This window comes from Melitaea cinxia, chromosome 17 (assembly GCF_905220565.1).
Source record: "Melitaea cinxia chromosome 17, ilMelCinx1.1, whole genome shotgun sequence".
In the NCBI taxonomy this organism is placed as follows: domain Eukaryota; kingdom Metazoa; phylum Arthropoda; class Insecta; order Lepidoptera; family Nymphalidae; genus Melitaea; species Melitaea cinxia.
Window position 1 is genome coordinate 4475517 of NC_059410.1, and position 20867 is coordinate 4496383.

Below are 20867 nucleotides of genomic sequence, written 5' to 3' on the forward strand. Positions count from 1 at the left end.
CTTAGTTGTCTTTTGCATTTTGTTTGAACCCAAAGATGGTCTATTTAAATAAAATAATACGCAAAAGGTATCCAAAAAAAAAGATTTATCAAGGTTTTAATCCAATCAATTGGCCAACTTGCCTAAAAATGTACTAGATCGTTCAATAAGTCCCGAGACTAACCTGGAAATGGCGCATATAATAAAAACTCTTTTGATTTTTAAAAAGTACTGGCTATCCAATACAAGAATATGTGTCAAATTTTTAAAAATGGAACAATAACATTATTGATTTTGAAACATTTAAGCGACGCTACGGTTGTAATTTCGATACAATGGAAAAAAAACGAGTTTCGCGTGTTGATAAAACATTGTTTTTTAATGGGAAAAAATACCGTTGAAGCACAGCAATGGCTTATAAAATGTTATGCAGGATCAGCTCCCTCTAAAGCAACCATTTGTCGGTGGTATGCCGACTTCAAGCGTGGTCGCATGGACACCAATGATGGGGAACGCTCAGGTCGTCCAAATGAAGCAGTGACAACAAAATATTAACCAAGTCCTCAAAATCGTATTGGAAGATCGAAAGGTAAAAGTGCGAGAGATAGCCGAGATAGTGAAGATTTCAGCTGGTAGTGTTTTCACTATTTTACATAAAAATTTGGCCATGAAAAAGCTTTTTTCTCAGTGGGTGCCGCGTTTTCTTACAACTAATCAAAAGGAACAACGTATCAATGATTCAGAGCGATGTTTGGCGCTGATGAATCATAATAAAAAGGATTTTTTACGTCGGTATGTAACAATGGATGAAACCTGGATATACCATTTCACTCCGGAATCCAATCGGCAGGCAGCGGAGTGGAGAGCGGCTGGTGAAAGCCGCCCGAAGCGTCCAAAGACTCAGAAATCGGCCGGTAAGGTTATGGCGTCTATATTTTGGGATGCGCATGGAATACTTTTTCATCGACTACCTTGAAAAGGGGCAAAATATAAATAGTGACTATTACATGTGCTTATTGGGGCAATTGAAGTTCGAAATTGCGGATAAACGGCCTCACATGAACAAAAAGAAAGTGGTGTTTCACCAGGACAACGCGCCTTGTCACAAGTCCGTGATAACGATGGCCAAAATTAACGAATTGTGCTTCGAATTGCTTCCTCATCCCCCTTATTCGCCAGACTTGGCCCCCAGCGATTACTGGCTGTTTGCAGACCTCAAAAAAATGCTTCAGGGTAAGAAATTTGACTCAAATAGTGAAGTTATCGCAGCAACGGAGGCTTATTTTGAAGCCAAAGACAAATCGTTCTACACACATGGGATAGAAAAGTTAGAAAAGCGTTGGAGGGACTGTATCGCTCTTGGAGGAGACTATGTTGATGAATAAAAATTAATTTTATAAAAAAGACCTTTTTTTAGTACTTAGTCTCGGGACTCATTGAACCACGTGTTATTTCAGTATACTTTATTTTGAAGAAGTCAATGGCTTATCAAATAAAATAATACAAACTTCATCAAAACTCAAAATCATTTTAATCTACATTATTTTCATAAATGACTGTTGGTATACATACACAAATATATTTAATACTTATTTATCAAACTTTGTATACACGTTTTTAGTAATTTACAATATTCATAGGTTTAACCGATAACTTTTCAGCGAGTGCAGCGCTTGAATCCAGCTGTTGCTTGACATATGAAACAGTTCCGTTTTCATCTGTAATTCGTGCAGCTTTTTTTTCCTTGTCACCAGGTGCTAGTACTGGTAGATTATTATCCGTCTGTAAAGACAAAACAAAAAAAATGTTAATAATTTTGATACTTTATTATTATTATTATATATTTCGTTTATATTAAATTTTTGAAGTAATAAACGATGTTTTTAAGTCATTCGAAATTAAAGTGAAAGAGACTTAGCGATTAGAAAGCCCTTTTCGAAGGACATGTTCAGCTGTCGAAAAAAAAGTGAGTGCACATAAAATACACATGTCAGAAGTGATACTTCTTTGGCAAACTAATTTTTAAGTCTCGTTTATATTTATATAAATCTAAAGCTTTAGGTTTCCGTTCCAGCACCATCTAGTTAATTTGCAATGTAACTACTACTGTGTACTATCTATATTAATGTAAGAACCTTTGTAATTTCAATAGTACACGCTAGGTGGCTCTCACTCCAGCCTAATATAGTCCACTGTTGGACACAGGTCTCCACAAGTTCGCACCAAAAATGGCGTGAACTTGTGTGCTTTACCCATAGTCACCACGCTGGGCAGGCGGGTTGGTGACCGTTAGGTGGCTCTACCTACCAAAATCAACATTAACTGTTCGACAAAAATGTTGTCGTTTCATCAAAACGTTGCACGTTTCATCCGTAAAACTTTTACCCTCGTGCACTTAACGAAGTTTGACTTAAAAAAAAACGGCTTATGTGTTTTCTGAAATTCATTAGTTCATTTTAAAGTCTCATTCAATAAACCTTTCAAACACTATTCGGAAGTCCCAAAGTACGTACGGGTTCTAACTGTCTCCAATGTCTCATACAATCAGTCAATCTGTCTCCAAAACCTGGGGCGAAGTTCTCCGGATCAATAGCAACGAAACATTGGCCCAAGTTAGCTGGACCTTCCCCACTATGGGACCACGAGCGAATTTTATGCCCGTAGTTTGAACCTGACAATGAAAAGTTATAAAAAATCCACTGTGGGTAATAGTAGCAGCGTTGTGGTACAAATTGAAAGTTAGGTATGTGCTACATTAAGAAATATGGTTTTAAACATTAATCATATTATAACTGCCCCATATATCTGTTATCAATAATTTTGTTAAGATAGACAGTTCCTAAAAATTTAAATTAATTTTCGAATAACATCTTTTGGGTGGACAAGCGCCTGGCACAGCGCCTTCTGTTTTCTTTTTCTTTTTGGATTTTCGTGCATCTCTATCAACACATACGTAGATGAAATCGTAACAAAATATGTTTCGAAATAATTATGAGTAAGCATGATCAAAATATATTAATTAAAAAGATGAAAGATTTCATTTGTTGTTTGTTTGTAACGGAAAAACCTAAAAGATACCGGAGTGATTACAAAAATTCTTTCTCGAGGAAAATGCTACGGTATTATTAAGTGACATAAACAGGGCCGCAAAGAAAAGGTTAGGTTAGGAAATCTTCAATATCTTCAAAAGTACCTAGCCTAGCATTATGAAATAAATACTAAATAAAAGAATATGTAATGCCGCATAAAATAATAATTATATAAATATGGTGTCCCTAGTAGTTATGGTTAGTTAGTAGGTATATTATTTACTTTATATTATATAATATGGTGATATAGTATTTAAAAATAATGTTATGATTATATTACCTGAAGATATCCCACAAAAGATTTCTACCATTGCCGCTAATCCATATCCCTTATAACCCGATGTTTCTTCTCCTCCGCCGAGTGGCATTAAGGAACTTGTCTTGTAAGCCTAAAAAGTATCAATATTTTATACTGGGTCGAAAATAAAAACAAAATGTTCCTTAAAAAGTTGCACAACGTTTAAACGTTGCGTAACGTTATTTCTTCTTTCTAGTAAGTTTTTCGTTTTTGTCAACAATTAAGTAACTAATGAAAGAAATAAAACTTCTTAAGCAATAATAGATAAATAAATATAATAATAGGCCTACACAATAGGCCTGCACTGTGTCTTAGATATAAGAAACGTAACTTGCGATGAGAGAAAGAAAATGTGTTCTCGCACCTCTCTCTTGCTCCGTTCGCCTCGCCCGATCACACTTTTCGTAATGCTCTCATCACGCATTCACCAACTTACTCACCCAAGTTAAGCGTGCGTAAAGAGGTTTTACTTCTAACATTAATTGAAATTCTTAAATGATGACAAATCTACATACGAGTTCAGCATCTTGCGTCTCTTTTCCGTCGGGATCTTGCGCCCAACCTTTTGGTAGTTTTTCGCCTTTCCTCATTTGCATTTCAATCTGTAAAAAACCAATTGAAAATCTACTTTGAAAAAATTAAAACCTATTTGCTTGTCATATATAGAATATTACAAGCAAATAGGTATGTTTGAATGTTCATAGTATTTTAAGCCATACTATATAGTTAGTTTATGGAAAAAAATGTAAAATTCCTTACCTTACCGACGGCAACAGCTGTGGTCGCCATATCCAAGTAAAACGTTTCATTGTCTGATCCTGGCGCTACTACTGATATAGGATTAGTTCCTAATGCTGACTGAAAAAGAATACAACCAAATTATTAAATATTATAATTTAAAATCAAAGAAAGAAAATATTATTAAAGAAGACAATACTGTGTATTAACTTTTGTTGTTACTTCCATTTTTTTTTTTTTCAATAATGGTTAGTTTTTGATAGTAAGTTTTTTGTAATTATTATCACGATTACGATTCTTGAACGCTATACGCATAGAATCTTTACTTTGCGCGGTTACTGTGTTTGAAAAAGCAGGTTTCGCGCTACAGCACAAAGTTCCTTCCATACAATACTTAGCAACTGCTTACCTTATGAAAAACAACATTGAACACGTAATTTGTATGCAGTATGTTTTTACTTACTTAAAAATATAATACATACTCGTAGATTATAGATGAATAATAATACGCTACAGCCTGTAATATCCCACTACTGGGCATAGGCCTCTGTCCCCATGTAGGAGAAGGATCAGAGCTTAATCCACCACGCTGCTCCAATGCGTGTTGGTGGATATATTCCCTACTATGGGGGAGTCCCCAAGTGTTTATAGCTACGTCCTCGTCGTCTCCCCTGGACCCTGTCCTGACCCCGGTAACGCAGGTGGCAGGCAGGTGACTGAACGCTGTAAGCTGTACTTGGCTGTAGTTTGTTCTATCCGTGTGAATACGATTTTGAAACGATGCTTCCTCTACGCGAGAGCAGAGGTGGAGTTGCCAAGGGCCCTTCTCAGGGCCAACCCAACGGCCCTTCTCAGGGCCAACCCAACGGCCCTTCTCAGGGCCAACCCAACGGCCCTACTCAGGGCCAACCCAAAGGCCCTTCTCAGGGCCAACCCAAAGGCCCTTCTCAGGGCCAGCCGCAAGGAGATATCGAGGTCTTGGAGGACATCTCCATCACCTCGTTGTCTGAGTCGGAGCTGGGGCGAAAGCGCCTTTACTCGGGAGGCTCAGAAAACTCCGGCACGGAGATAGAGATGGGAGCGAGCGTGGGGGCTAGGTCCCGGCCAGCGGCCAAGAGGGGCAAGGCACCCACACTTACGGGCGCCAGAGCAGCTCTGAGAGAGCGTGTGGAGAAAGACCGGGAGAACGAGTTCGAGGCGTCTCTCCTCAAGAGAGTATACAGGAAGGAGAAGGTGGTGGGGGGTCACATGGAGGAGACCCCTATCGAGTTGGACGATGTCGAGAACCGGGGGGCCGAGGAACTGAGGGTGGCTTCTGAGGCCAACCTCAATTTAATCCTCGGCCTGACTGGGAAGTCGGTCAACCTGAAGGGGGGTTATGCCGCCAAAATTAGAAGGGCCGTCGGCGCCATTAGGGACGTGCTGGAGTCCTTAGTGGTCCGCAACGAGGCGGACGAAGTCCGAAGACTGAAGGCGGACATCTGTCGGCTCAATCGGGAGCTGGAACTGAGCCGTGAGGAGGTGCGGGCTTACAGGCGGGAGTTCGAGGACAGCCGCAAAAAGGTGGCTGAATCCACGAGTGTAAAGGAGCCTGCCGACTTAATGCAGGACATAGCTGTTATGGTCGGCAACATTGTGGACGACCGCATGGCGGCTCTTCAGCTCCCGGCTGCCCCTCCTTGCGGCCCCGCAAGGACTGGGGACAGCAGACGCTGGCGCGAGCCACGAGGGCCTCCGGTGCGGACAAGGACAAAATGACGGCGGCCTCTAGCGCAAGAGCGGGTGCGCAATTAAACTCGGAGGAACTCCCCACCATCCCCAAAGCATCGAGAAAAGGAAAGGGGAAGGGAAAGGGTAAGGGGAAGGGAACGGTTAAGGAGGTGGAATGGACCGCGTACGGTCCCTCCTCCTCAAAGGATGCTACCCTTCAAGGGAAGGAAGGAGAGGGGGCGAAACCCCAGGAGGAACCGTCGACTAGCTGGACGGAAGTCGTCCGTCGCAAAACGGCGGCGAAAAAACGGACGGATTCAGTGCCGCTGGCGAATAACCCAGCGACCAAAAAAACGGCGGCGTCAACGCCGCCCGCCAAGAAGGAGGCCCCAAAGCCTAAGCTGGCGCTCCCCCGCTCAGCGGCCGTAATAGTAAAGTTACGGCCGAAGGCAGTAGCCAGGGGGGCCACATACGGGTCGATATTGCTCAAGGCCGAGGGCAGTATCAACCTCGAGGAGATGGGAATCGGCCCGCTCCGGATCCGCCAATCGGCGACCGGGGCGCGCCTCATCGAGGTGCCCGGCTCCACGAGCGGGGAGAAAGCCGATGCCCTCGCCGCTCGGCTAAAGGAGGCCTTGGCTGAGGAGGCGGAGGTGCTCAGGCCTGAGAAGACGGCGGAGATAAGAATCTCTGGCCTGAGCGACGCTGTCACTGCGGAGCGCCTGGCTACCGTGGTGGCGAAGGAGGGGGGCTGTTCCCCGGGGCAAGTCCACGTGAGAAATATCCGCGTAGGACAAATAGGCTCGGGGACAGCCCACATTGAGCTCCCGGCGGTGGCAGGGAAAAAACTGCTGCAGGCCGGGAGCATAGCGGTGGGGTGGAGCAGGGGAGTCATCCACCTTCTGCAGGCACGTCCTAGGCACTGTTTCCGCTGCCTGGGACTAGGGCACGTTGGTGCCACGTGCCCAGCTGGCACTGACCGCAGCACACTGTGCTATCGCTGCGGTCAGGCTGGCCACAAAGCCGCCGGGTGCTCGGCCGCCGCTCGTTGCGCGGTGTGCGCGGACGCTGGTAGGCCAGCGGGCCACGTGATGGGGGGCATAGCGTGTAAGCCCCCATCAACTCGTGGGAAGTTCCCCCCGCAAATATCCCAAGGGGGGAACCGCGTGGTGTCGGCAGATGCTGAGATGAATGAATAATGCCCGGGCATCTCAGCGTCCTCCAGGCGAACGTCAACCACTCCGCTGGGGCCCAGGACCTTTTCCTGCAGTCCATGGCGGAGTGGTGTGTTGACGTCGGGATCGTTGCCGAGCCATATGCCGTGCCTCTTTGCCCACAATGGGCGGGAGACACCGAGGGCTTGGTGGCGATCGTGGTGAGGCCTGGAGCCGGACCCCCCCTCATCGTCAAGGCGAGGGGCCACGGGTATGTGGCGGCGGTTCGGGGAGGGGTGGCTTTCGTCGGAGTCTATTTCTCCCCGAACCGTGACCTGGCGGCTCTGGAACGGTTTCTCGACGTTCTGGGGCCGCTGGTGGGGCAGCTAGCTCCACTTCATGTGTTCGTAGCCGGCGACCTCAACGCCAAGTCCACGGCTTGGGGTAACCCGGTTACGAACCCAAAAGGGAGGGAGGTGGAGGAGTGGGCTCTTGCTGCCGGACTGTCCCTGCTCAATGTTGGGGCAGTCCAGACGTGCGTGCGTTGGTCGGGAGGTTCCGTGGTTGACGTCACGTTCGCCACGCCGGCCATCGCACGCAGAGTGGAGGGGTGGAGGGTGGAGACGGAGGTGGAGACTCTCTCGGACCATCGATATATAAGGTTCGAGGTGTCTCCAGCTCCCGTACGTCCGGCGTTGTCGTCATCAACGTCGTCCAGTGGGCGTAGTCAGTTTCCGCGTTGGGCACTCTCCAAGCTCAACCGGGAACTGGCTGAGGAGGCCGCAATCGTCGGCCGCTGGAGTCTTCCGCCGCTTAGGGAGTTTGGGCTGGATGAGGCGGCTAACCGGCTCTGCGACGCATTTACTGCTGTCTGCAGAGCGGCCATGCCACTAGCGAAGCGTCCACCCCTGCGGCGGGCGCTCTACTGGTGGTCGGCCGAGATAGCCGGTCTCCGGGCCGCCTGCAACGGGGCCAGGAGGCAATATACTCGGAGTAGGCGGAGACGCCCCCAGGACGTGGACAGGGACGACAGGCTGCGCAGGATCTACGTGGAGAAAAGGAAGATCCTGCAGCAGGCCATATGCCGAGCCAAGGAAGAGGCCTGGCTGGAGCTAGTTGGGGGTCTGGAGAGAGACCCCTGGGGCCGACCGTATAATTGGGCGCGAAACAAGCTCCGTGCCCACTCGGCCCCCATCAGCGAAACGCTCCAGCCGGAGCAACTCGGGAGGATCGTCGGGGAACTCTTTCCCGACGAACCCGACGGCATCGTGCCCCCCAGGATGGCTCGGCAGACGCCGGACGAGGAGGAGGGTATTCCCCCACCCGTCACAGAGGCTGAAATGGAGGCGGCGTTGTCCCGCCTTCGGAGTAAGAAGAGGGCGCCGGGTCCAGACGGGGTGCACGGGAGAGTACTTGCGATCGCTCTCGGGCACCTCGGCAACAGCCTCCGGGAACTTTTTGACCGCTGCCTGCGGTCTGGTCAGTTCCCGGGGGCATGGAAGGAGGGTCGGCTCTGCCTACTTCCTAAGGCAGGGCGGACCCCGGACTCGGCTTCGTCGGTGCGACCGGTGGTGTTGCTGAACGAAGCTGGGAAACTCTTGGAGAGAATAGTGGGTTCCCGGCTCGTTCAGCACCTGGAGGAAGGCTCGGGACCCGGACTATCAGAATCTCAATTCGGGTTTCGAGCACGCCGGTCGACAATCGATGCCCTCAAACGCCTGCGGGCGGTGACGGGTGAGGCGGAACATGGGAGGGAGGTGGTGGTCGCGGTGTCGTTGGACATCGCGAACGCCTTCAACAGCCTCCCGCACGCAGTGATACGGGAGGCACTGAAATTCTTCGGAGTGCCCCCGTATCTAGGGAGGCTGTTGGAGGCGTACCTCTCCGATCGGAGAGTAGGCCTCGAGAATCGGTCGGGGTCCGTGGAGTGGCGGCGAGTCGGATGTGGTGTCCCGCAAGGATCGGTGCTGGGCCCGATCTTGTGGGACATTGGTTACGACTGGGTCCTGCGAGGCCGTCTCCTCCCCGGGATGGGTGTCATCTGCTACGCGGATGACACCCTCGTTTACTCTCGGGGACGAGACTACAAGGAGGCGGCGCGGCTGGCCGAGGTCGGACTCGACCTCGTGATCAGCCGCATAAAGAGCTTGGGGCTTCGGGTCAGAATTGACAAGACCGAAGCCCTCCTCTTCCGCGGGACCGGACGTAAGGGACCCCCACCGGGGGCTACCCTGCAGATCGGAGAGGGGAGGGTCAGGATGAGCTCCCAAATCAAATATCTGGGGCTCATCCTTGACGGAGGGTGGACCTTCGGCCCACACTTCGCTGTGGTGGGACCGAAGGTCGTGAAGGTGGCGAGTGCACTGGGCAGACTCCTCCCGAACCTCGGAGGACCCAGCGCCGCCTGCAGGCAGCTATATTCCGGAGTCTGCCGGAGTATGGCGACGTACGGCGCCCCGGTTTGGGCGGATCGCCTCACTGCGAGGAATAAGGCCGCGCTGCGGTCTGCGCAGAGGATCATCGCGGTGAGGGTGATCCGGGGGTACCGTACGGTATCGTGGGCTGCAGCTACTGCTCTAGCCGGCGATCCCCCGTGGGAACTCGTGGCGGAGGTCCTTGCCGAGACCTACTCATACGTCTCGGGTAGGAGGGCTCTCGGTGAGAACCCCACGTTGGACGGGATCCTACGGGTGCGCCGGATGGGGCAAGAAGCACTAATGCGGAGGTGGGGGGAGGACCTGGCGGAGCAGCCGTATGGCACACGCGTAACGGCTGCCTTGCGCCCGGTCCTTGAGCGGTGGATGCGCCGTAAGCGCAAACCCCTCACCTTCCGTCTGACGCAGGTTCTCACCGGGCACGGCTGCTTTGGTAAATACTTGTGTCGGACGGCCCAAAGGGAGCCGACGACTGAATGTCACGATTGTGGCGCGGCGGTGGACTCTGCCCAGCACACCCTCGAGGTGTGCCCGAGATGGGCGGCGCTACGTCGCGATCTGACGACAGTCCTCGGAGGGGACTTGTCACTGCCGAGCGTTTTCACCGCGATGCTCGGCGACGACGAGTCCTGGAAGGCGATGGTCTCCTTCTGCGAGACAGTAATGTCCCAGAAGGAGAACGACGAGCGGATGAGGGAGGGGGCCGCCGACGAGGCCTCCGTCCGCAGGCGACGAACGGGGGTGCGTAGGAGGCGCTACTTAATGCGTTTCCAGTAACGCCCCTGTGCCCATGTCGGGCCGGGATGGGAACCCGCTCCTGCTAGACATGGCGTCGTCGGGATTGTTCAGAGGTGAGCCGGATAGTCCCATGGAGGAGAAGTCTGGTCTTTTCGCCGAGGCCAGCCTGTCGCTGGAGGGATCCTGTTGCCTGCAGATCCGGGACCCTCCAATTAAAGCGGCTGAAGGCTCCCGCAGGGGTTTTGGTCGGTAGTGCACCCCCAAGTGCTAAGCCGACATACGGTCTAGGAATGCCTACCCGGGCATCCTGGATATCACCCGTAAATGGGTTACCCTGCGATATCAAAAAAAAAAAAAAAAATATATATTCCCTACTATGAGTAACGATCGCTATCAAGTGTACGTGATATAACAACCGGGACCGACGGCTTAACGTGCTCTCCGAGGCACGGAGGGGAGGCCCACAAGGACTGCACAAACACCCAGACCACGGCAAGCATCTGTATGGCCAATACAAATGTTTGTCATGTGCGGGTATCGAACCCGCAACCGTCAGCGCAACAGGTACAATCCATGGCTGTAACCGTTGCGCCAACGCGGCGTCTAATAATAATTCAGCGCTATATTATCATACTATTTTTTAAATCTTTTTTAGCCAATGACGTTTGATCACGCCTCTTACAACAATGACACAGATGATGATGCATAGCGATAACTCCAAATAAATTATTTGCGTTACGTTGTTGTTTATATAGCGTCATACTACTTTTTATCATTATGTTTGTTAAAATCTTATTAAAAAGATTCTCTTTTATGCCAAAAATGCCCATTTTTTAGCATAAAATCTTACATCTTCATCTATCACAACGACGCGTTAGTGCAACGGTCATAGCACTGGTTTGTGGCACATACAAACATTTGTATTGGTCATACAGATGTTTGCCATGGTCTGGGTGTTTGTGCAGTCCTTGTCGGTCTCCCCACCGTGCCTCGGAGAGCACGTTAAGCCGTCGGTCACGGTTGTTATCATGTACGACTGATAGCGATGATAGGATAAGAGTGGTGGATTAAGCTCTTATCCTTCTTCTACACGGGAAAAGAGGCCTATACCCAGCAGTAGGATATTACAGACTGAAGCGCGTTACATCTATTCTTCCTTACAAACATGCATTGCATTTATAACAAGGGATTATTTGCATTTATAGCAAGATTAATAATTTCTTACCTTTTTACTTCTAGTCGGGGCCAGTAGCGGAGAAGTGTTCGTGAATGCCATACCAATCAGACCCTTGTCTGCAGCTTTCTTGGACCAATAGCCTGCCATACCGTTATGATTCGAACCTAATAGGCAGTATGATTGTTTGAATATTAAGAAAGTAATTTATAAAAATTTGATTCCATGGAAGATGGGCCGGGTGCTGGTATGGGATGCAACCTGTTCAGACTCGCTGGCCCCTTACCATCTACATGGAACCAACAACAGAGCTGGTGCGGCTTGTGAAGCGGCTGAAAAAACAAAAGCAGACAAATACAGGGGTCTAGGCTCCGATTATAATTTTGTCCCATTCGGTGTCGAGACCCTTGGTCCGTGGGGTCCTAGTGCTATAACACTTTTTAAGGAAATAGCAAAAAAGTTATTCGACGTCACAGGAGACCGAAGAGCTGGCAGCTACTTCGGACAAAGAATAAGTCTAGCTATTCAAAGGGGGAACGCTGCCAGTATCTTCGGAACCTTGCCTAAAGGGACTCCTTTTAATAATATTTTTTAGTTATTATATTATGTATATATATATATACATATACACTTAAGGTTTTTTTTAGTTTAATATGTACTATACGATACTACACTATATAATAATTGAGTTGTTGCGATTTATTGAAGAATTATCTAAGAATTTATAAAAAGATTATAAAATACTACATAAATATTGATTGTAAAGAAGGTCTTTTGAGTTTTTCTAATAAGGAATTCATTTCACTTTTTGTTTTTTAATATTTTGATAAAACTAATTCTGCTCAATCTATATATTGTTAATACATAGGCAAATTAATGATTATCTCATATTTGCATCTTTCTTTGTTTATGTCATTAAACTTGAAATTGTAAATATTTCGTACCAAAAACTTACGATAGTGTAATGGGCGTGGAGGTGGGGGGGGGGGGGAAGAGAGAGATAAAATAAGATAAAAACTATTTTCATTACCAAAGGTTTTGATCGATTTAAGATATATAGCATTTTGAACTACTTTCTCTCGGCCATTTCACATAATATAAAGTATTTTATCTACACTAATGTTGTAACATTCTACTTATGTTTCCAATACTTGACTTATAATTACTACTGTTATAGCGCAGACAACAAAACACTCAATTTAAGCAATTTCACATGATGGTATAATATCCACATCGATATCGTAAAATCTCATTATAACATCGCGCGCATGCGCGCAGCTGCGCTCTCATTGGTTAGATTTTAATGGCGGCAAAATCACTGTGACATTACACGTACGCGTGAATTTAATTTAATAAATTAAAAGTTAAAAATGGATAGCGACGATGATATTTGTACGCCTCCGGATATTCTAGAATTGGCAACAAAATTAACTCACAATCTTTTGCCAGAAAAATCTAGAAAATTATATGAAAAAGAATATAATAACTTATTCCGACTCCGTCTACGAGCTCTACTGCTTGCCCCGCGACCGCTACAGCTGCTGGATCAATAATTAACATTAACTTTCAAAATTCACTCACACTCATTATTAAACTCACACTCGTGTTTTAATACCCTTCATTATATGACAGTTGCATAAACTACTATTATGACCATGAGTAGCAATTTTTTTTCAAAGCTAATAAATAATAAATATAAATAAATATTATATAACATACACACACGACCGTCTGTTCCTACGGTAAGCAACCTAATAGCCGACTGATATAGCTAAATAGGTTTCTTTTTATAATTATACATAGAAATATTACTTAATGTCAAAACACTAATATAGCTAACCTTTTACAGTAACCCATCCAACTCCGGTTTGTTTAGCTTTGTTTATAGCTATATCCATCGCGAAATGACTGGAAGTCGCTCCTAGGACACCGTTGGCGTCCACCCACGCCGTTGATGCGTTTTCTTTTAAAATCTTTGGTTGATTGTTTGGCTTACATGCTCCAGACAAAATGTCATTCACGTACATTTCTGAAAACATTTATAAGACAGATTATATTTTATTGTTTATATGAAAAACACAAATATTTGACATAGGATTAGGCTAGGAATAGAATTAGCAAGCCATTACATTTTGAGCTCGATGGTAAACAACACAAGACGTATGTAGATGCGACTTCGCACTTTTTAGCCCTCTTCCAAAAAAAGGAGTTTCTCAATTCGTCTGTATTTTTTTCGGACCGATTTCGATGATTCTTTTTTTAATCGAAAGGTAGTACGTAAAATGTGGTCCCATTTAAATTTAATGTAGATCTAACATGTACTTTTCAAGTTATATTATACCTAACTAACGACGCGCCAGACTTCGCACGTGTGAAAAAACTATCAACGTTCCTCTATTATATTATGCATGTATTATACATATAAACCTCCTCTGGAATCATTCTATTTACTAAAGAAAACCGCATCAAAATCCGTTGCGTAGTTTTAAAGATCTAAGCATACAGACAGCGGGAAGCAATTTTGTTTGATACTATGTAATGATAATGCGTATTTGCTTGACTATTTTTTCGTCGATCTACGTTTGTATTATATCACATGACTTTTCACTGGGTATACCGATTTTGATGATTCTTGATTTAATCGAAAGCTGATGTATGTCTTGTATTTCCTTTTAAAATTTGTTAAAGATATAATGAGTAATCTTTGCGTATTTATGTAACGGTGCGTACGCGTCGTTGTCGTAAAGCCATTATCAGTCTTGTCAGTATCGTATTTCTTTCTATCAAGTCTGAATCTTATAGGCATAAACTTTTATTATTTTATTTTATTTGCACTTAAAATTTTGAAGCTTAAGCATATTTTAAAAAAATTTATAATAATATATTATAATATGGATAAGTAAGGTTTTTTAAGTTTTTCATTAAAATTAATTGTTTTTGTTATTGTCAGTGTTTTTAGAGTTAATTTGGTATGTATGGTCTAACTTTTATTACTAGATTTAGATTACAGTAGATTTTATTCGTTTTTCCTAAAGCTGACATAGTAATTGTTGTCGCTACCTTGAAAATCTACGCACTGTAATTTATTTTTTAACGATGGAAACCTGTATATATTATATGTACTCAGAGTTGTATCTACTGGTTATCCTTAAATAAATTATATAATTTTAACGTCGATCTACTACCATGCTAGAGTAGCTATCACCTATCAGCCGCCGGCACACAGCTCAGAGATCCATTAAGAACCAGACCTAAAAACAAATACAAATTTTGCCGTGTGAATCGAAGCTGCGATTTTTCCTATCTTTTGCTAGAACTCAACACAAAGTCGGTATTATGGAATATTTTTATATAACGCACTTACCTAGTCGATTAAGTCCATGGCTCGGGTGTCCCACTCTATCAGCTTCTATCAACAGCTCAGCTTGCTGCTGAGCTGCACTCGCCGTAGCACCGACTGCTTTTAAGCAATCTGTCATGAAGCGAAGAGCTTCTGCTGTTGCAACTTTGCCCATTGTAGTAGGAACTAGAATATATTACGAAAATTATATTAAGTATACAACTTTTTACACTCGTGGCTTTCTATTGCCAACCCCGATGGCACAGTGTGCAGTTGTGCACCCTGCTTTTTTACCCCAGGTGTAGTAAAGGGTTCGATTACCGCCTCGAGTCAAGTTGGTTCTGTTATATATTTATTTATTTGAACATTTATCGAAAAAATTTAGGTCTATCAGTCAGTTGATACCTGTTGTACACACCATCACATCTATTAACGTTGCTTGTTACAGACGATCGTGTGTTGTTGTATTAAAAAACTTAAATAAAAAATTTAAAAATATTACGTTTTAAAAGAATCTTGAATACTAGGATTGGTGTTGAAACTTTATTTTATAATATTGTTTTCTAATGTTTACGCGAATTTTACTCATTTAATAAAACACTTTTTTCGGATTTTATCGCGGTTTATTGTTAACTTTTGATTCCCGACGTTTCGGATACTTTACAGCAACCATGGTCACGGAAGTCCTCCCGTGACCATGGTTGCTGTAAAGTATCCGAAACGTCGGGAATCAAAAATTTATTTTATAATATTTTTTTTTAAGAAAATTCATTTAACAATGATGACGGAAGTCCTCCCGTGACCATGGTTGCTGTAAAGTATCCGAAACGTCGGGAATCAAAAATTTATTTTATAATATTTTTTTTTAAGAAAATTCAGAATAATTGCACAAATACATCGGCAGACGATGAGCGTGTAATTAATGTACATATCGTATAAATGGTATAATTGCAATAAAACTAAATACATTAACTGCGTTATCCACGTTTATTGATTACTGACAGTTCAATGTATTTTTTATTATTATTTTACAGTCTGCCCTTTATCTGTACGTAATGTTTATTTTAATTACTATTTAACATATTTATCGAAGTTCGAAAGCGGTATTTTACGTATTAAATACGAAAAAAAGCGGTATTTTACGTATTAAATACGAAAAAAGAGTTTACTGAAATAGTCTCATTTAAATATTATTTTCTACAAAAGTAGCTGAGAAGTACTGCACTTCTTTCGTAAAGTTTCTTTCACAGTTCCAATATTTAAACTTAAAAATAAAATATAGAATTAATTGCTCAAAGATTGTCTGGCTGAGATCGCTTTTTAAGCCTTTTGCGCATTTTGTTTTCATTCTATTATTATTGTTTATATATCTTTTTTTAAAACCTACTTTTGATAAACATATTTGTATTTGTTGAATCCGAGAAGTGATCCGACTAGTAATAGTAGTAATCTATACATATAAATAAAATTTGAGTATCTTTTTGTAATATTAAAATAACCGCTTTTTACTAAATGCATATGGATGTTTACACGGTACATATATCAAAATTATATTTTTTACAATTTTTGTCTGTCTGTCGGTCTGTCTGTTTGTTTCGGCTAATCTCTGAAACGGCTGGACCGATTTTGACGGGACTTTCACTGGTAGATAGCTGACGTAATAAGGAGCTTTGGCTACTTTTATTTTAGAAATTTATTTATAACTGCGAGCTGAAAAATAACTTTTTGTTAAATTCCACACGGACGAAGTCGCGGGCATAGCTAGTCTAAAATAAACAAACAGCAATGTATACGTACTTTGATTTAAGAGAGTTATACTTTTATGATATTTTAAACCTTCTTAATAAAAAAGATATTCTCAATTGGACTGTATTTTTTTTTAACTTTTATTTGTTTTTTCCGATTTTGATAATTCTTTTTTCGATCACTAATAATACGTATTTTATCGGTAAAATCTTCGACATCTACGTTGTATTACTTGTCTAATTAAATATAAGTCTTTTTTTTTTCGTTTTCAAGTAACAGTTATAATATTTTGTTCTTTGTAATGACATCTTCTAGGCTTCTGAGTGTACCTCATGTACATGTACCCTCATGGTATGTCGATTTCTTCGAGGTTTCTATGCACCGTTGTGAATGAGTGACTTTTTTTGTTTAAAATTCTATACAATTATATACTAATTACATTTCCAACGAAGTATAACTTGGGTATCTTTAAATCAAGAGTGAATAGGCATCTTCTAGGCAAGCGCGCACCACCTTAGGCTGCATCTTCACTTGCCATCAGGTGAGATCGCAGTCAAGCGCTTGTCTATGTATTTAAAAAAAAAAAATCGATTTATAAAAAACCTAATGACTCATTAAAATGAAACAACTTTTTCGGATTTTATTGCGGTTTATTTGGTTTTTACATGCCTGACCTTTCGAATACTTTACAGCAACCATAGTCACGGGAGGAGTCGTCCGCGATGTAATTACGTATAACCGCGATAAAATCCAAAAAAGTTGTTTCATTATAACAAGTGAAATCCACGTAAACGTTAGAAAACAAGTATGTACTATCTAGTCGAACAAAATAAATGTGGTGATAATCTGATAAATGTGGTGTAGCGTGTAATGGCGCGAGTATTCGTCTAAAAATAAATAAATAAATAATACACAGACTGTTTGCGAGTTCTATTCCCGCTCCAGCTGGATATTTGTATTTGTTCAAAACCTTCTTTTCGGGTTTGGATATCTGTCCTTGTCTCCCCGTCGCGCCTCGGAGAGAACGTTAAGCCGTCGGTCCTGGTTGTGTTATCATAAATAAATACCTGTGAAGGACTAGTAGAAGAGAGAGTTAAAATTATTTGCTGCCGGTATGGATGAAGTCGCTCCAACAACCCGATAGCGATCGTTACTCATAGTACATATCGACGAACCCGCAATGGAGCTGCGTGATGGATTAAGCTCCAATCCTTCTCCTAGATGGAGCTAGGTGCCTACGCCTAAGTGGGTTGTTATAGGCTGAATGCGAATCTGATAATGAACTTTTTAACCGACTTCCAAAAAAGGAGGAGGTTCTCAATTCGACTATATGTATATTTTTTAATGTATGTTACATCAGAACTTTTGACCGTGTGGACCGATTTCGACATTTTTTTTTAATCGAAAGGTGATGTGTGCCAATTGGTTCCATTTAAATTTATTTGAGATCTAACAACTAGTTTTCGAGTTATATCTAATAATGCGTTTTTACTTGACGCTTTTTTCGTCGACCTACGTTGTATTATACCGCATAACTTTCTACTGGATGTACCGATTTTGATATTTCTTTTTTTGTTGGAAAGGAGATATCCCTGGTTTGGTACCATGATAAGGAAACCAGGATCTGATGATGGGATCCCAGAGAAATCGAGGGAAACTCTCGAAAATCCGCAATAACTTTTTACTGGTTGTACCGATTTTGATAATTTTTCATTTTATCGAAAGCGGATGTTTATCATGTGGTCACATTTAAATTTTATCAAGTTCTGGTAACTACTTTTTGAGTAATCTTTGATAACGCGTAGTTACTTGACTATTTTTTCGTCGATCTACGTTGTATTACTCGTCGATGTAATTGAAGTCGGTTTTTTTTTTCGTTTGCGTGCAAACACAATTATGAAATGTGTGACCGATTTTTATTTATTTTTTTATTCAAGGTTCAGTGCAGTTTTTATTTCCTTAAGACAAAAATATATTTAGAAAAAATTACAAAAATATATAACGATCTGAAAAATAAAATTTTTACCTAATAGGTAAAGATTAACACAAGCCGGGTAATAACATATTTCTTCGTTATTGTTGTGAAACCAGATTTTTAAATAGTGCAAGTAACTTTAAATTGAGACAATATAAACGTTTTAATAGAAAACATTACATAATATTGAATTAAAAAGAACACGTAGATATATATTATAGTAATTCATTTGCATAAGATTTACATATTTTATAGGTGTGTATGTATAAAAATCTCTAATAATTCTGACCTTCAATAAATTAAGGATTGAACAAACATGTTTTTCATAATTCATACACAAGTATATAATAATTAATATGTTGTCTTTATTTCTAAATATCGAACAAATTATATTCATATATCAACCATAAGAAAGGAAAAACTTACCAATTAGTTACCAAAATAACAACACTATGGTTCGTAAACAAATACAGATAATATGGACATTAAACAAATAATGCTTCGAGGAGGAAAATACGTCGTATGCCTCGATGGGCGCGGTGTCGCAGACTGGTATTTGGTCGAGTGGGCGCAGAGCCGCAGAACTGTACGACAGACGTTAGAGAATACAATTAAACAACAAGCTCAACAAGGTGAATGATATTTAAATACACTTGTATGACCGTGTAATGTTTATTTTATAACATAAACTTTTTTATAAGAATAGTACATTGAACGATAGTCTAAGCTACAAATTATTTTAATTTTATATTATTATTTAATGCTTTAATTTTATTAGTCACAACTTTTGTAGATGTCAATTTTATACAGGTATTTTCTTATCTTAGCAAAAAATAATTACTACACAAGATCTATACTGACAATTATTATTGTTTACATTAAAAGTAATTGTTTGTTCTTTTTAATCTACAATCTTTGTAGTATCAAAAATCTCTGCAGAAGCATCTGCTTAGACAATTTTATTGTATATAATCGTGTTAAGATAACTATAGTCTATAATTATGAAATATAGTATCATATGATGTAAGAGTTATTGTACTTATTTTTTTTAATTTCATTTGTGTTCATTGTTAAATGTTCATCTGTTAGAACGTTTCTATTTCAAATATGGCTGCAGCCATGTACATTTTAATTAGAGTTACGTTAAAATAACGATAAGGATGTCGATGTAAAAATATTATTTTAATATTGAGATTTAATTCATATTGATTTAAAACATTTAATAGCGTTAAATTCGATATAAATAATAAAAATTATATAGAATCAAAAATATTTGTAGATATATACATATATTAGTGTTAGATCACGTTTATATCACGTTACAGAGTGCATAGTGCGAGTTTTAATTAATCCGTCTCGCAATAACGGGCGTAAATTTTAACTTTATTTTGTATAGGAAATTCGGCATTTCAACCTAGTTCTCGCGTTTGCCGCTAGATGACTCTGTATCAATTGTATCGTATACTATTCTTTATAGTCTAGGCTGCAGTGTTTGAATTCCCATGCAAAATAATCTTCACGTATAAACGCGTTTCTCTCATGTTTCTGTGAATAAAACTCGCACTAGCCACTCTGATCACAGTTAGGAGTCGAACACTCTGTATAGGTAAGAGATATAGATGTTTTCGTATTTCTGATAAATAAAATTTCTCCTTATACGTATTTATTTTTCAAAATCGTCTTTTTGTTAATTATATAGTTTTATAATATGAGTTTTTTGGTTGCTCATATTTTTAGGTTGAGTTTTCGCAATATAAACTTCATAATTATTACTCATTAGTACAGATTTTTAATCAACTTTTCTAGTGCCTGAATAAATTTTATAGCGATATTTATTTTGTGCTTTTCATTGCTAGATTTAGCTTCGTATCCTACGATCTACGCATATCACGCAATATAAGCAACTAACGCCGAGTTGCACGAAAAGAAATTAAAATTTAAGTAGTGATTAAACTAATTTAATCGCAAGGTTTGTATGAAATTCTTGTGATTAAATTAGTTTAATCTCTACTTAAATTTTAATTTTGTTTCGTGCAACTCGGCGTAAGCCGATAAACATAATTAAATGAATATAAGTAAACAAAACAATTTTAAAGCAGCGCCATTTATGAGATTTTTCTGTAGATATAAAATGTAAAGAAGAAACGGGTAAATGAATGTTATTTTAAAAGGTATAATCGTAGGTATTTTTGGTGCTGTGTAGCGTTCACGCAGACGACGTCGCGGGCAGCAGCTAGTATTAATATAAAATAATATAAATATATAATAGGTCGAGTATACCCCGTATTTCTGTCAACAGCACTAGATCTTTTTTACTACAGTTTAAATTAATAATTTTACACCTAGATAAGGTCCAAGAAAGTGATGATAGTGGTTTTTTAAGGTGTTTGCCTTATCCTATTCAGTGACGTGCAATATATTACAACATCATATAAAATTTTTGAATGGCATATTTTACTTGAACTACGGGAAATGATTTTCGGCGGTGTGC

General features: G+C 41.6%; 1 protein-coding gene across 1 annotated transcript; it reads right to left on the reverse strand.

Moving 5' to 3' along the window:
* Positions 1-1544: 1544 nt before the first annotated feature.
* LOC123661478 (uncharacterized oxidoreductase YjmC-like) lies at positions 1545-19011 on the reverse strand. The gene is made up of 9 exons (XM_045596432.1): positions 18803-19011; positions 14680-14841; positions 13156-13344; positions 11367-11482; positions 4126-4224; positions 3882-3968; positions 3349-3457; positions 2493-2650; positions 1545-1761 (listed from the first exon to the last, which is right to left on the reverse strand). Exons 2-9 carry the CDS (start codon positions 14828-14830, stop codon positions 1597-1599), a joined length of 1074 nt encoding a protein of 357 aa, XP_045452388.1. The 5' UTR covers positions 14831-14841; positions 18803-19011; the 3' UTR covers positions 1545-1596.
* Positions 19012-20867: the final 1856 nt, after the last annotated feature.